Below are 16,141 nucleotides of genomic sequence, written 5' to 3'. Positions count from 1 at the left end.
CTGATAGCTGCCTTGTTGTCACAAAGTAGAGTCATGGGTTTTCCAACCCAACTCTCCCAATAGATTCTTTATCCACATACCTTCGGCTACTCCGTGTTCCATTGCACGGTACTCAGCTTCAACACTGGATCTAGCTACCACGGTTTGCTTCTTACTCCTCCAAGTAACAAGGTTCCCTCCTACAAAGGTGCAGTAACCACTAGTAGACCTTCTGTCACTTTGAGATCCAGCCCAATCCGCATCTGTGTAAATTTCAACCCTCAAGTGTCCATGTTTCTGGAATAATAAACCAGCACCCGGGAACTTCTTAAGATACCATAGTACTCTTTCTGTTGCTTCAAGATGGGTGGACCTAGGTGCATGCACGAACTGACTGAGGACACCAACAACATATGCTATGTCTGGACGAGTCATAGAGAGGTACAACAATCTCCCTACAAGCCTTTGGAATTGCTTCACATCCTTAAGTGGTTCACCTTGACTGTCACTTAACTTATGGTTGGGATCAATGGGAGAGTCAGTTGGTTTAACCCCAATCTTTCCAGTGTCCTTAAGCAAATCTAGGACATATTTCCTTTGAGAGATGAAGATACCCCTTTTTGATCGGGCAACCTCAATCCCAAGGAAGTATTTGGCGGGACCTAGATCTTTCACCTCGAACTGAGTGGCAAGGAAGCCCTTCAAACTTTGAATTTCATCCTTCCAGTCAATAGTAACAATTATGTCATCCACGTATACTATTAGGGCATCCATTTTACCTTCTACTCTTTTTACAAACAGTGTGTGATCTGACTGACATTGCTTATATCCCCTCTTCTGGACTGCAGTATGAAATCTGTTGAACCAAGCCCTTGGTGATTGTTTCAGCCCATATAAAGACTTCTTCAACTTGCACACCTTTTGTTCACTTCCTTGAGCCAAAAAACCGGGGGGTTGAACCATATAAACTTCCTCTTCAAGGTCACCATTCAAGAAGGCATTCTTGATGTCGAGCTGATGTAGATCCCAATTCAGATTGGCAACAAGAGAGAAAAAGGACTCTAATAGAGTTCATTTTGGCAACAGGTGCAAAGGTTTCTGCATAATCAACCTCATATACTTGAGTGAAACCCTTTGCCACTAAACAAGCTTTATACCTTTCCACGGTTCCATCAGCCCCGTGCTTAACAGTGAACACCCATTTACATCCAACTGGATCCTTTCCCTTAGGGAGATCAACAAGTTCCCATGTGCCATTCTTATGAAGAGTATCAATTTCTTCCTTCATGGCTTTCATCCATTCTGGTACTGAGAGAGCTTCTGCCACATTCTTGGGAATAGGGATACTGTTAATGGAGGTAAGAAAAGCACGAAATGAAGGTGAGATGTTCTCATAGGAAACAAAGTTGGAAATGGGGTGTTTGGTGGTACACGACCTAACACCTTTCTTGTGGGCAATGGGAAGGTCAAGATCATTAGCAATAGGGAGGTTGGGAGTCAAGTTACCTGAGTGAGTATGATCTTCCCCCAAGGAATCTGATGGCATTTGAGATACGACTTCTGGATTCTCCTCAGCTCTTGAACCTGATAGGCCTTTACGACGACGAGAAAAAACACGGAAAGGTGGAGGATTAGAAGGAGGAAGGGGAGAAGGAGAAGGAGAAGGAGAAGGAGTAGGAAGAGGAGGAAGTTGAACTAGTTTCTCTTCATACCTACACTCCCCCTGAGGAGAAACAGGAAAGAAGGGCTCATCCTCAAAGAAGGTAACATCCATGGAGACATAGAATTTCCGTGAAACAGGATCAAAGCAACGATACCCTTTCTGAGAGAATGAGTAGCTAAGAAATATGCACGGGATAGCACGAGAGTCCAATTTTCCCCGGGTGGGGGAATGGTTTTGGACAAAGCACCGACAACCAAAAACACGAGGAGGTATAGAAAGAAGAGGGGCCTTAGGAAAGTGAAGCTGATGTGGGGCTTTGTACTCTAACCAACGAGAGGGCATTCGGTTAATGAGGTATGTAGAACAAAGGACGGCCTCAAGCCAAAAACGTTTGGGAACATTCATGTGGAGTAGTAAACCCCGTGCCACTTCAAGAAGGTGATGGTTCTTCCGTTCAGCCACACCATTTTGTTGTGGCGTGCGGGCACAAGAGCTCCGGTGAAGTGAGCCATGTGAAGCAAAGAACTCCGTGAGGTCACTATGAAAAAACTCTTTTGCATTGTCTGATTGAAATATTTGAATTTCGGTCTGAAATTGGGTGAAGACCATCCGCTGAAAATCTTGGATAATTTTTGGTACTTCCTCACGGGTTCGCATTGGATATACCCAAGTGTATCTGGAATAATCGTCAATGAAGGTAATAAAGTACTTGTAGCCACTCTCAGAAGGTAAAGTAACAGGGCCCCACACATCCGAATGCACAATGTGAAAAGGAAACTCAGATTTACTATTTCTTTGAGGAAATTGAGTTCTACAATGCTTGCTTAACTGACACGTTTGACAAGAAAAATTGGAAACAGATACGGACTTACACAGTTCTGGGAAAACAACTTTCAACGACTCAAAAGACAAGTGACCCAAACGACAATGCCATAAATACATTTTACTCTTTCTGAACTGACTCATAGACTCTGTAACAAGAAGGCCAGCCGTATTCTCCAGCATATAGAGTCCATCAACCATACGACCTCTACCAATCGTCCTCCCCGAGGCCAGATCCTAAATCACACAATAGGAAGGGAAAAAAGTCACGAAACAGTTTAAGGAATTTGTAACACTATTGAGTGAAAACAAATTCATAGGAAATTTTGGAACATGAAGAACATTAGGAAGAGTAAGGCCAAGGGGAAGAGAGAGAGTTCCTTGACCAGCTATGGGAGAGTATGATCCATCAGCTAGTCTCACTTTATCTCTTTCGGAAAGAGGGTGATAAGTTTGGAATAAAGAGGACATACCAGTCATGTGTTTTGACGCTCCAGAATCAATGATCCATGGAGAGTCAACGTCGTGAGAAGCAACATGGAAAGTTGTGGCAGGATTACCTGATGTGGATGCAAAAGAGGTGGTGGGAGGAGCATCCATCTGGCGAATTGTTCTACCATAAAGCTCCAAATGGTCACGGAAGGAGTTGACAATATCCTCCCTTGGGTCGGATCCAGAGTAGTTATGTTGGCCATGTGGTGGTTGAGTCACAGTGGAGGTGGAGGGCTGATTCTCCCGAGTAACCATATTGGCCATGTGGTGTTTTTTGGTACCTTGCTGCCCGGGTCTTCTAATACCATCTGAGCCTTGCTTCTTAGGTAAATCCTAAGCCCACTTCGGTTTCCCATGGAGATCCCAATAAGTATCTTCGGTGTGCCGGGGCTTCTGACAATTAGTGCATCACAATTTTTCCTTATCTTCTGCTTTCTTTTGGAGATCCCCTCTCTTGAAAGAAGGTCCACCACTAGTAGAGGGACCCCCCTTTGTCGCCAACACAATTGCATCTCCTTCGGTGCTATTCATCAAGTTCCTTCTGCTCTCTTCTGACCGGACAAGTGCATAGACCTCCTGAATTGAAGGAAGATCCTTAGAACTTAGAATTTGTACTCTGATGGGTTCATAGATAGGATTGAGACCATGTAAAAAGGCAAACACCCTTTGTTGTGAGACAAGTTTCTTATACAGTTTTGCATCTTCCTCACACTTCCACTCAATATTCTGGTAATGGTCCAGCTCCTTCCAAACAGTTGTCAGGTCAGAGTAATAAACTGATAAATTCCTCTCCCCCTGATTACAAGTAGATGAAGCTGCTTGCAGTTGATAAATTTTGGCATAGTGTCGAAGTTCAGAATATGTGGACTTTGCCTGATCCCATATCTCATGTGCAGTTTCAGCCCACATGAAGTTCTTCCTTATTTGCGGTTGCATGGAGATCAAAAGCCATGACATAACCATACTGTTCTCCTGATCCCATTTATCATGTTCTGCATTTCCAGAAGGTGGTTCTTTGATTCTTCCATTTATGTAGCCTACTTTTCCCCTTGCAGTTATGTATAGTTTGATCCCCCTTGACCACTCTAGGTAGTTTAACCCGTCAAGAGGAACAACAGCCATAGGGAAGGATAGATCACTGTTCCCACTCATTCCATTCAGCATTGTGGAGTTCCGGATGTAGCTGAATCTTCACTACTCATGATTCTCAGTTCAGAAATACACAAAAACAAAGCACAGTCTTACAGAGCTGCAACAGTCCACAACTAGACACTTGCTGATTTTCGTCCTCACAGAGAACCAAGCACAAACACTGCAACTGCAGTACTAGGGTTTATCACCTACACTGTGTAGGAGTCCACAGAACAATATATGAACTGCACATGCAGTGTAACCAGGTCTGAATGACCTATAGTTCACAACTTTGATACAACTTCTCAGCCCCAAAAAAAAACACAGTAGGAGCAGCAATACAAGTGGTGAGTTACCACACCTAATCGGCTGATATCCACTTTCCAGGGCAGCCGAACAGTCACTCAAGTTCTAGGGTTCATCAACAGCCCCTTAGAGTGCAGACTAGGGCAACATACAATCGGAGGAAGGGGAACAGTCCCTACTCAGATTCTGGAACATTAACAGTCGTGCAAGAAGCCATAAACAGGGAAAAAAAATTCAGTACCAGCAATAGGCAGTACAGTCATGAACTCGAACTTCCCTTCAGGTCAGAACCTTCCTTCGAACATCTGGGATGGATTTCTACAGTTCTCTTAGCTGAAGCAACCCAGTTACCAGCAAAAAATACATGTAGCCGAACCCTTTTTCTGTGCTAGGAAGTTGAACAGTCAGCATACTTGTAGCAGAGCCCTACTCGGCAGTGGAGACTAACCGCAGCACTAGAAAAGCTTCCTCTTCCTTGTCTTCAAGCATCAGTACTATAGCTCCTTCGCAGCAGAGGAGAGAGACCTCAGCTAGTTGTTTTCTAGGCCTGGACGAACCTGCTCTGATACCATGTTGAGCAGGAGATCAAGAAGAAGAAGAAAAGAAGGAGAAAAGAAGAAGAAAGAAGGAGAAGACGAAGAAGAATAAGAGGCAACTGAGTTAAGGCCTCAACTAAACTTAGCTTCAGTCGAGTGAAGCTTTCTATTTATACTGTTCTGGCCGTACATAACAATATGTCTACAGAATTACGAAAATACCCCTGTGGGTACTAAGCCTGTGTACAGTACATATAATACACCTGTTAACAGTTCTCAAATAAAACACCAACATTTCTTAAGCAGTTCAAGCTTGTCACTGAGAAGACTAAATAAATAATATTAGAGTGACGATATAAAGACTATTTATCTGTCCACCAAGCATAAAGGTGAAGATGTGATTTCTGATTTTCCATCTCTGGTTTCTATGAAATATTCAAATAAATTTCTTTTCATAAATGGAAAATTATGCAAGATACTCAAACGTTTTGAGTTAAAAATATTTGAGGTAGGTAATTGGACTGCTGGTCCCACACACAGATAAAGGAGAGTTGTCTCAGGTTGGTAGCTGGTGTAAAAACTTTTAGGCAATCCAGTAAATCGTGGATAGTTACATGGCTCTTGATAGTGCATGATGGTGGGAGTGGACAGGATTTGTATAGCTGACCACAAATAATTAGGATTATGGGTGAGCTGAGTTTAGTTGAGGCTTTGGACTCATTGCTTGGTTTGTGAGGGTATATGCATTGTGGTTATGAATCTTGTTTTATCCTTTCTAACACTGACTGATATAATATTAATACTTATTTGATGCAGACATGCCATATGCCATCTTCCCTTTGTTGTGGTGGTAGTGTCTCTGGGTGTTTTTATTTGGAGGTGTGATGGTTGAGATATTTCCAAGCATGACAGTTTTTGTATTTTGTTCACATTTTCATGTCAAAGTTTTCAGGATGGGTTGATTATTCTGATAATCTCTTCCTCAAATTGATGAAGTTTGTCTGATAGCTTTTAAGAACAAACAATTTTTGTTTTGATACACAAATAAGAACAACAAATTAAGTCTGATGAAGTTTGTCTGATAGTTTTTGTATTTTGTTCATATTTTGATGCCAATTTTTTCAGGATGGGTTGACTATTCTGTTAATCTCTTCCTCAAATTGATCAAGTTTGTCCGATATCTTTTAAATAAGAACAACAAATTCTGTTTGTTTATATTCTTCCCTCATGGTTGTCGCAGAGGCTTATGCAGCTATTTTTGTTCTCAGACTTAATTTCGACTGATGGTCTATGACAGGTACTGATACTGCTGGAGGTGTAAGAGTACCTGCTAGTTTTTGTGGCATAATAGGTTTCCGACCCTCATATGGGGCTATTTCTCACATGGGAGTCATTCCTGTTTCATCAAGCCTTGACACTGTAGGTATGTTAAGGAGAAATTCTTCTCAGTCAAGCCAGTCAAGTTGGCTTTGGTGTGTTAGCTTGTTAGTATTAATTATTAAGTACATGTCACATTGCCACTTTCTTCCTGTTAAGGAAAATGTAAAGCTTATTGTTAGATCTGGAATTGATTGAGCTGTTGGTTTAGTGTAGACTTCTTGCTCTCTTTTTATATGATGAAACTATGACTTGATTTTTCTTGCACTGAATAAGAATGAATAAGCTAGCTGGATGTATTAAATAAAAAATGAGAGAAAAGGAGGAAAATTAATATATAAGTAAAAAAAGAGGAAGATTAGAGGGTTGTTGATGTGAATAGAGTGATTTATTCTTTAGGCTCTGTTTTTCAATCCATATAATTTCATTTACATTTTTGGCTTGTTTAAGGCCATAACCTTATTTACCAAAAGAAGGCCATTACTTTGTTGTCCATACCTTTTACATGGACACAAATACAGTTAAGAAAAGAATTGCTAGTTTGATATGAAATTGCTCTATTAATATTTTTGAAAGTTTTGAAATTGATATACTTGAAATACTATTATAATATATATGGTGATTTTCCATGTTTTGAGAGAAAATTTAATGTTCATAATAAAGAGAATTGCTATATTTCAATTACTGTGCATAAATGTATTTTGTGTGGTATAGAAGATTAGGGAGCTAGACAAAATTCAATTTTTTTACTCTTGTGAAATTTTGTTACCCAAAATTTCACTCATTTATAAAAAAAATTTGTTAACCAAAATGACCTGGATGCCTTGACAACTGTGGGCACCATTTCCCCTTCCCGTCTTCATGAAATCTGTATGGATAGTGCTGGATAAAATGTTTTTTTTTTTAATGCCTTAAGTTGTCTATTCCATATCCTTCTAACACTTTAATTTACCTGGTTTTCAATATTTTCTAATGCAGGATGGTTTGCAAAGGATCCTAGCATTTTGCGTCGTGTTGGTCATGTGTTGCTGCAACTTCCATTTGCAGATCAACGCATGCCAAGGCAGGTTTTAGTAGCTGATGACTGCTTTCAACAACTAAAGATTCCTGTGAGCCGGATTCTTGAAGTGGTTATTACATCTACGGAAAAGCTATTTGGAAGTATGTTCTTATTGCTTCTTGATCTGTATTTGTTCACCATGAACATTTTATTTCATTTTGTTGGTCATGTGAAATAACTGAGCCTTGTCTTTTATAAATGAGTACTTCAGGACAGGTGCTAAAGCATATAAACCTTGGAGAATATTTGGATTCAAAAGTTCCAAGCTTGAAGAAGTTTCATGACATGAACAGAAATGGTGAATTAAAAACTTCTACCTTAAGATCACTTGCAAATGCTATGCAGTTCCTTCAAAGGTTAGGTTATTTCCATGTAGTCAAATTGTTTGGAAATGGAAGTTATCAAGTTTATTCTTTTCATCCGCTATGCTATTCTTGCTTTTCATGAATTAGCATTTTTGGAGTAGCTTGTGTAAACTTTGGAACTGTAATGTATGGATGTCTGATGGGGTTATGCAAGGACTCTTAGGTGATAATACAATGCTTCTTTGATAACTTAGGTGCTGTAATAGAACCAACATGACTTTTTTTTATTCAACAACGCTATTCTTTAGTTTCCCTACTTCCCTTTAAAAGTTATCTTAATGGCACACCCTTGAAATCACCATCTATGCTGCAAAATCTTCTGGTTAAATATACAAGAGATGGTCTAGGGATGATGAAATGGTTCGTTCCTTTTTGATTTTTTTTTGTTGTATAGTTTTTGTATTTGTGATTGTATGCCTTTTAGCACTTCTTTACCATAAAAGGAAAAAAATGCAAAAAAATCTAGCATGTTTGGACATGATAAATTGCATGTAAGAATATTGTGTTTAAAAGGTGAAGACATCGGGTGAAGCACTTCAAACTCCAATGTGGGAGGCAGAAATTTTGAGGCTCAGTGAGTGGTGATGAATATAGTAGGAAATAAAAATTGAAAACGTGGGAAAAAATAGGAGCTTATAATTACCGAGGAACAATTTATAATGATGCAATCGTCACACCAAAATAAATTCTGAAGTGCAGAAAAGGCCTCAGTAAGGTTGGATGAAACACATCAGAACAACAGAACAATTGATTTGGAAAAAGTGGTGGACACAGAAGTTGGGGTTACTAAATCCTTGGGGTTGTTCTTCTTGGGTGGGGAAGATTTTGCAAGGAAGAAGTTTATAGAATTGGAGAAGTATCTGTTGAAAGTTATTTCCCGGTAATGAAGTGATTGGTTTTAAGGGTAGGGGTGAAGAAGCATTAAACAAAAGGAGGCTAGAAGGAGAGAAAAAGATTGCTGACAAAGAGGGAGAGACAGATGCAGTTTTGACTTTTGAGAAGAAAACAGTTATGGAATTAGAGAGAATAAACGATTGTTCTCTAAATTCAAAAGAAGCTACTGGAATCCCTACTGCAGTTAGGCATTTTAGAAACCAGATGAATATCATTCTGTTAAGGTCTCAAAAGTCTTTGCCAGGTTAAGAGGGGGATTATTTGGGATTGCACCTAGCAAGAAGGTAAAGAAGCCGAAGAGAGCTCTCAAAAAAAACAAGGAGATTCTGGATCAAGCCTCTTGAGATTTGGTTGTCAGAGTTTAGTTATGGTTCTGTAAATTGGGTTCTATGGGGTTTTAAATTGTCGGGAATGAATAATGGGTATTCAAATTTTTTTCGAGGCTTAAGGTTTCTTCAACTTGGAAGGTTTGGAATGAATGGGGCTAGGGGTTTTGTTTCCTCTTTTTTTTTTTGGTCTGGGTATCATTTTTTGGATACGTTTTTCTTGTGAATTTATGGTGTAGGGTGGTAGGTTGGGTTTGGTTTTGTTTTCTTTCTCTCGGGTGATTACTGGTCACCTTTCTTGTATTTTCTTTTGAGCTTTTAACAAATTTTATTTTATTACCAAAAAATATGTTTCTCTTTGCCCATACTGATATTATGTGTCTGATAGGTAACCTAATGACAATTTATTCAAAAAAAGGTAACCTAAAGACAAATTGGTAGATATGCATTGATTGAACCATCTTGAAAGAGTACAACAACAAGGTTTAGATGCTTGGGAGCTGGGAGAGGAGAGAAAGTTCAAGATGGCGGGGAAATGGCGTTTGGAGCTGACCATTGAAGCCTAATACTTCCTGTTCGAGCTGGGAAGGGCAATGGGGAAGTTTCACCTGAAAATCAGAGAAGGGAGCAGGGCAATGATTCTTCTTTCGGAGGAGGCGTGTTTGTGGTTGGAAGGTTTTGTGGATGGAACTGTTATTTCTTTATGGGAAGAAGGTTGGAGAAACTTGATGACTTGTGGGAGGACGAAATTCGAATCAGTGTTAAAGAGGAATGGAAACGGGTGGTTTATAATGGTTACAGAACATTTTGGCATTAACAAAAGGCAAGTTTTGTGTATTCCGGAAGGCCAGAAGAGGAGAGGGTGGGCTTCCTTCAGGCTTGAGGTCGAAGGGAGAGTGGAAGAAGTTCCTGGTAGGAGTTTGAAGGGTTGTAATCTGTCCTCTCCCTGTGCTCAGGTGCCCTGCTTTAAGCAAAGCAATGAAGTTGTGGTGGCTAGCTTGACTGAACTTTGGCGAGTTGCTATTGAAGAAGGGAGAGGGAGCTACGAGCAGAGGTTGGTTCTATTGGCAGATAGGGCTGTAGAAGATTGGACGGAGGTCTCAGAAGTAGTTGCCGAAAGGTTGGGCTTAGAAGAAGATGTTTTATTGCCCTTTGCTGAAAAGAAAGCTCTATTAGTTGCTGGCGATAAGAAACTGAATCTCGGCACATTCAGTGTAGAGGGAAGTTTGATACAGGTTCAGAGCTGGACTCCAGTTTGCAACAAAGTTGTACCAAGAGTTGGCAGCTTCTTGATCAAACTTCTTGGTCTTCCTTTCAACCTTTGGAATGAACAAATCCTAAAGAAAATTGTCAAAGCATTGGGTGGAGGTCTGCTGGAGGCTAACTTAAGAAACCTGCGAGCTGTGGAACTTAAGGTTGCAGGGATCTTGCCGGAAAATTTGCCTTGAGCCATTGAAGTTCTCTCAGATGATGCCTGGTATAAGGTCTGGCTAGCCTCAGAAGATGAAGCGTCGCTCTGGGGAAGACGGACAGAGGTTGAAGGAGCTGAAGAGTCTATAGGGTGGTGTACACGTGGCCTTTAGGGGATGGCAGTTAAGCCTGGTGCGTGTGGACGGGCTAAGGAGGAAGGGGAACAGTCGTAGGGGCATGAGTTCAAAACTAATCATGAAATCTGGTAACCATTTGGGTTTTGTGTTACTGTTTTCAGATGGATTTCTAGGGAATGAAATGCCACTTCCGATGACTTGGTGAGATAAGGGGTCAATCAGGATAGCTTGGATGATGATTTTTTTTTACCATAGAAAGCATTTATAGCTGATTTACTTGTACATTTTGCACATTGAGTAAATATGGACTTGGCATTTATAGCTTTCTATGAAAATTGAGTAAATATTATGTGGAACTATTGGTGTGTTATCAAAAGCATGGAGTACTTGACATGTTTTCTAGCCTATCAATTTTCATTGTAGGTATACTTCTTGTTCTGTACTATCTTTTTGGCTGTTCAATGTAGAAAGAAATGCTAAACCTCTTTTCTCTTTATAATAAATTAATTCTTGTTATTTGCATTTTTGAAACAGGCATGAGTTCAAAACTAATCATGGACAATGGATTGACTCTACTAAGCCAGTTTTGGATCCTGTTATATTAGCAAAAGTGCAGCAACCAATGGAGTTCACAGATACAAAATTTGACAGTTGCAAACTAATAAGGAATGAAACACGGTCTGCTCTTAGCTCACTATTGAAGGTATTGCATTTCTTTAAGAATTCTGTTGTACTTCAGATTCCTAGCTGCAGAAACTTGATGTTTATTATTAGCTTTCATGCTGTAAGAAATAAGGTTTAATGTGATTTCTACCATATCAGAACCTTACAGTGGAATTTTCCCATCTGTAACCAAATCATTGTAGTTCACAGCATTCAAACTTGGCTTTTGACTGATGGAAGCCACAGATGTTGACAGCACTTACATGGGAAGTGGAGAATGGCTAGGAGGTTTGTTATGGATAAAGGTATTCGTGATTTTAGCAATTTAGAGGTTAAGCACGACTGCCAAATATTACAAGTTAGGTGGGATATCAGAACATAGTGTCAAAAGGGCTGTGATACAAGTAATTAGTGAATGTAGGGTTACTTAAACATAGGACGAAGCTTGTGCTGATGTTTAGTGATTATTTTGGGTGGGTGGGGAGGTGGTTACACCTAGGGGTTATTTGGAGCTGAGTTAAATGCAAGAAGGATCTCCTTTGGAGGGTATGGTCTGGAATAGACTACATCCCTGTTTGGTAGTGCTTCTTTTAAGCGCTTATTGGGAAAAACACTTAAAAGATTCCAAAAGTACTTGAAAGATACCTATACTACCCCCATTTGAACGAAGCACTTTTTCATCAAACACTCATAAGATAAGCACTTATCCAAAATTCCTTTTAGAAACAATAAACAATCCCATACATTGCTTAAGATATGTACCTTCATAGAGTTAGACCTACTGAAGTAAAAAAAGGCACTAAATAAAAGAAGAAGGGAAAGGTGGTTCTTCTGGGGAAATGGTTGTGGAGATTCCCACTAGAAAAGGAGAAATTATGGGCTAAAATAGTGGTAAGCAAACATGGACTGGAGATAAATGGATGGGATGCTGGAATCTGGGCTAGGACCACCAGCGCTTCGCTTTGGAAAGCCATTCATGATCTATTACTAGTTTTTGCCCCTTTTATCTGGTATGATTTGAATTCAGGTAACTCCATAAAATTCCGGGAACAAACTTGGGTGGGGAATGCCCCTCTAAAGGACCAGTTTCCTTCTTTGTATGCCCTATCTGTTTTTAAAGATGAGCCGGTTTCCTCTTTCATCACCCCTTCCTCTTCCAATTCTGGGTTTGGTTGGAATTTGGGTCTAAGAAGGGTTATGAGAGACTTAAACCTTGATAGTATTTCGAGTCTCCTCCAACTTCTTGATGATGTTTTCTTAGACCTTGTTAAGGAAGACTCTAGAATCTGGATCCCCACCCCTACTGGTTCCTTCTCTTGTGCCTCCTTCTTTAAAGTATTAAGCCAGTCTACCAATCCTAGGGTTGGTAGTTTTTGCTGGGAAGCCTTTTTGGAAAGAATCAACATTGGTGATTTGCTCCAAAAGAAGAGTCCCAATACTTGTTTGTCCCCTCATTGGTGTGTTCTGTGTAAAGTTGATGGGAGACTGGTTTTCATCTATTGGTGTCTTGCCAATTTGCAAAATCTATTTGGGAGTGGGCTTTATCTCTGATTGGGTGTACTTGGAATCCTCCATCAAATTTGCAAAGTCTTTTTGCTCCTTTTTTCAGGTGGCGTATGAAAAGGGGAAGGACTATGTAGAGAGGTCTGAGGGCAGTAGTCTGCTGGTCTTTATGGGAAGAAAGAAACTCTAGGATCTTTTTTGAAGAAGAGAGAAGTGCTGAAGATCTGAGGGCTCTAATCCATATAAGGGCTGTATAGTGGATGAAATCCCTAGAGCTATTCACAGATTATACAGTGGATGACATGCTGAGGAAGTGGGGTGAGATTGCTAGCTATACCCAGACTAAAGCAGTAATGAGTGTGTCTTGGGCTCCCTCACCTGCGGGTTTCATAAAACTAAACTTTAATGGAAGTAGCAAAGGGAACCTTGGACAATCAGGGATTGGGGATGTTTTCAGGGATGAGAATGAGGTTTTTCTGCCATGTTCTCAGGCCCAATTGGAGTGGGTGACTCTCTCAGAGCTGAGATCCATGCAGTTATGGAAGGAGTCCAGAAAGCTAGGGAGATGAATATCAGAAAACTCATAATTGAAGGGGACTCGGAGGTGGTGGTAGGGTGGCTGAATAAAGACGGTAGTGGTTTATGGAGTTATAGCAATATGAGGAGGAAATCCAGATGGTTGGTTCGAGAAATGGAAGTTAAAATCAGTTGGGTAAAAAGATCAGCTAATTCTTTTGCTAATGGGTTAGCTAAACAAGGGGTGGACAGGGAGTCAATGTTCTGGGCACAGTTGTAATTTAAATCTCTTTTTTTCTTTTTTTTTTGTTTCTCTCTTGTTTCCTTTCTTGGGGCTCAAGTTGAAGTTGGAAGATAAGAAAGTTTGTCTTCCTCTTTGTAATTCTTATTGTGATAATTAATGAATTGTGTTATTGATAAAAAAAATGAAGAAGGGAAAGGTGTTAGGACCTGGTGGGATTCCAATAGAAGTATGGAAAGGTATGAGAGAGGTAGGCTTCTTATGGATAGCCAAGCTATTTAGTGAAAGAAAAGAAGATGCCTGATGACTGGAGAAACAACAATGTGGTGCCTATATTTAAGAACAAAAGTGATATACAAAGTTGTAATAACTATTGAGGGAGAGGATAATTGAACAAAGATTACGATTTGAAACAAGTGTATTACAGAACCAGTTTGACTTTGTGCTAGGGAGACCAACCATGGAAGCTATATTTCTTTTGAGATGATTGAGAGAAAAATTTAGTGAGAACAAGAAAGATCTTCATATGGTGTTCATTGATATAGAAAAGGCATATGATAGAGTTTCTAGAGAGATAATATGGTGAGTCTTGGAAAAGAAAGGGGGTTCAAAGTAGGTGTATAGACCTAATTAGACCTGTTCATGGGCCGGGTGGCCCGACGGACCGGCCCGGCCCGGCCCGACCCCCGGATGGGCTTGAACATGCTTATAGGCCCGCAGGCTTAAATTCGGGCCAAAAAGCCCGGCCCGCAATAAATTCGGGCCGGGCTCGGGTTTTGTCAAAATAGCCAGATCCGACCTAATATTAAACTTAAAATTAGTTATGTGATTATGTCCATTTGAATAAATTTTTTGATTTAAGAATGTAAAATTGTGTTTTAAAATATAAAAGAAAGGGAAAAATACCATCTTGTAGGCCCATTGTTCATTTAAATAGGAAAAAAAAATACTATCTGAATTTTTAATTCTAATTTGAATAGGGAAAATTGTTTTTTTTTTTCAATTAGGTCGGGCTTCGGGCTTGGGCTCGGGTTTCAGGCTTTTTACCAGGGCCGGGCTCGGGCCCAAGTTATAGGGCCGTTGGTCGGGCCGGGCTCGGGCTTGGGCCTAGTATATTTTCATTATTGACAAGTGAAAGCCCGGCCCGGCCCATGAACAGGTCTAGACCTAATTAAGATATGTATGAGGGGTAACAACTAATGTTAGAACACTAGTGGGATTGTGGGAGGTTCTTCAGATTTTTTAGTTACTATTGGTCTTCACCAAGGTTCAGCACTTGGCCCTTATCTATTCACACTAATCCTAGATGAATTGATTAAACATATTCAGGAGGAAGTTCCATGGTGCATGTTGTTTGTGGATGACATTGTTTTAATTGATGAAACTAATGAATGATTAAATGCAAAATTAAGCTTATGGGCAAATGCCTTATAAACAATAGGTTTTAAAATAAGTAGGGCTAAAACAGAGTGTATGACATGTAAATTTAGAAATAATAGGCGTGTAAATCAAGATACACTTAGGATTAGAGACCAAGAAATAACTCAATTTGACCATTTCTGGTTCCTTGGTTCAATAATTCATAACAAGGGAGAGATTGAGGAGGATGTCACCACTCACCTGAAGAATAGTAGGATGGGCAAAATGAAGAGGTGCATCTGGATTTTTATGTGATAGGCGAATACCACTTGGATTAAAAGGAAATTTTTATAGAACAGTTATGAGGCCAGCTATGTTGTATGGAGCAGAGTGTTTGGCAGCCAAGAAATAACATGTCTAGAAAATGAATGCAGCAGAAATGTGAATGCTAAGATGGATGAGTGGAAAAACTAGAAAGGATAGGATTAGGAATGAAGTTATCTGTAGGAACTTAGGAGTAGCTCCAATAGGTGATAAAATGAGAGAGACTAGACTAAGATTGCTTGGGCATATAGATAGAAGACCACCAAATATGCTGGTTAGAAGAGATCGGGGTAGACGAAAAAGGACATGGATAGAAGTAGTGAGAAATGATTAAAGCACTAATAATTTAGCAATGGATATGGCTTTAAATAGAACGGATTGGCGAGATAGGACTCATGTTGCCAACCCCATATAGTTGGAACAAGGCATGGATGATGGTGATGATGATACATTGGTTAAGATCTAAGACACAATAATTGTGGCTTATCTGGATTGGGAGGTAAAAGAATAGGGCTTCACTAGTTGACAGTTTCAAGGAAGATTTGATGGAAGCAGAATTTTGGTGGCAGGGATGCCCACTTTCTCCTTTCCTCTTTACTTTGGTGATGGACATCTTCAACTATCTCTTTGAGAAAGCTAACCATCTAAATCTAGTGAAAGGGTTTGGAGTAGGGAGAAATTTGGTTCATATTTCACATCTACAATTTGTTGATGATATCATTTTGTTTTTGGATGCCTCCTTGGAAAACATCACAAATGTGAAAAGGATAATCGATTGCTTCGAGTTAATCACTGGGTTGAGGGTCAATTTTAGTAAAAGCAACATTGTAACCATAAATTCTGTAACAGAGGATCTCCTAGAACAATTCAAATCAGTGCAGGATTGTAAAGTGGAAAATCTTCCTATCTCCTACTTGGGGGATGCCTCTTAGTGGAAATCCAAGATCTTTAAGTTTTTGGGGTCCGGTGGTGGAGAAATGTGAATAGAAGCTAGCATCTTGGAAAAGATGTTACCTCTCTAAAGGGGCAAGACTCAC

The 16,141-nt window shown here is 39.9% G+C and overlaps 1 protein-coding gene across 2 annotated transcripts in view; it reads left to right on the top strand.

Annotated features, from left to right (window-relative positions):
- The window catches only part of LOC104602516 (translocon at the outer membrane of chloroplasts 64-like), a 77,507-nt gene that overhangs the window by 8,243 nt on the left and 53,123 nt on the right, over nucleotides 1–16,141 (top strand). For both annotated transcript variants that reach the window (XM_010266271.3, XM_088900923.1), the window contains 4 exons: nucleotides 6,227–6,352; nucleotides 7,285–7,467; nucleotides 7,578–7,722; nucleotides 11,033–11,201. In XM_010266271.3, the coding sequence (XP_010264573.1) occupies nucleotides 6,227–6,352; nucleotides 7,285–7,467; nucleotides 7,578–7,722; nucleotides 11,033–11,201 (623 nt within the window). The remainder of the gene's footprint in view (nucleotides 1–6,226; nucleotides 6,353–7,284; nucleotides 7,468–7,577; nucleotides 7,723–11,032; nucleotides 11,202–16,141) is intronic.

Source organism: Nelumbo nucifera, chromosome 3 (genome assembly GCF_055504915.1).
Source record: "Nelumbo nucifera cultivar China Antique chromosome 3, China Antique-T2T, whole genome shotgun sequence".
NCBI classification, from domain to species: domain Eukaryota; kingdom Viridiplantae; phylum Streptophyta; class Magnoliopsida; order Proteales; family Nelumbonaceae; genus Nelumbo; species Nelumbo nucifera.
Note: the sequence above shows the minus strand (reverse complement) of the source record. Positions and strands in the feature narration are given on the sequence as shown.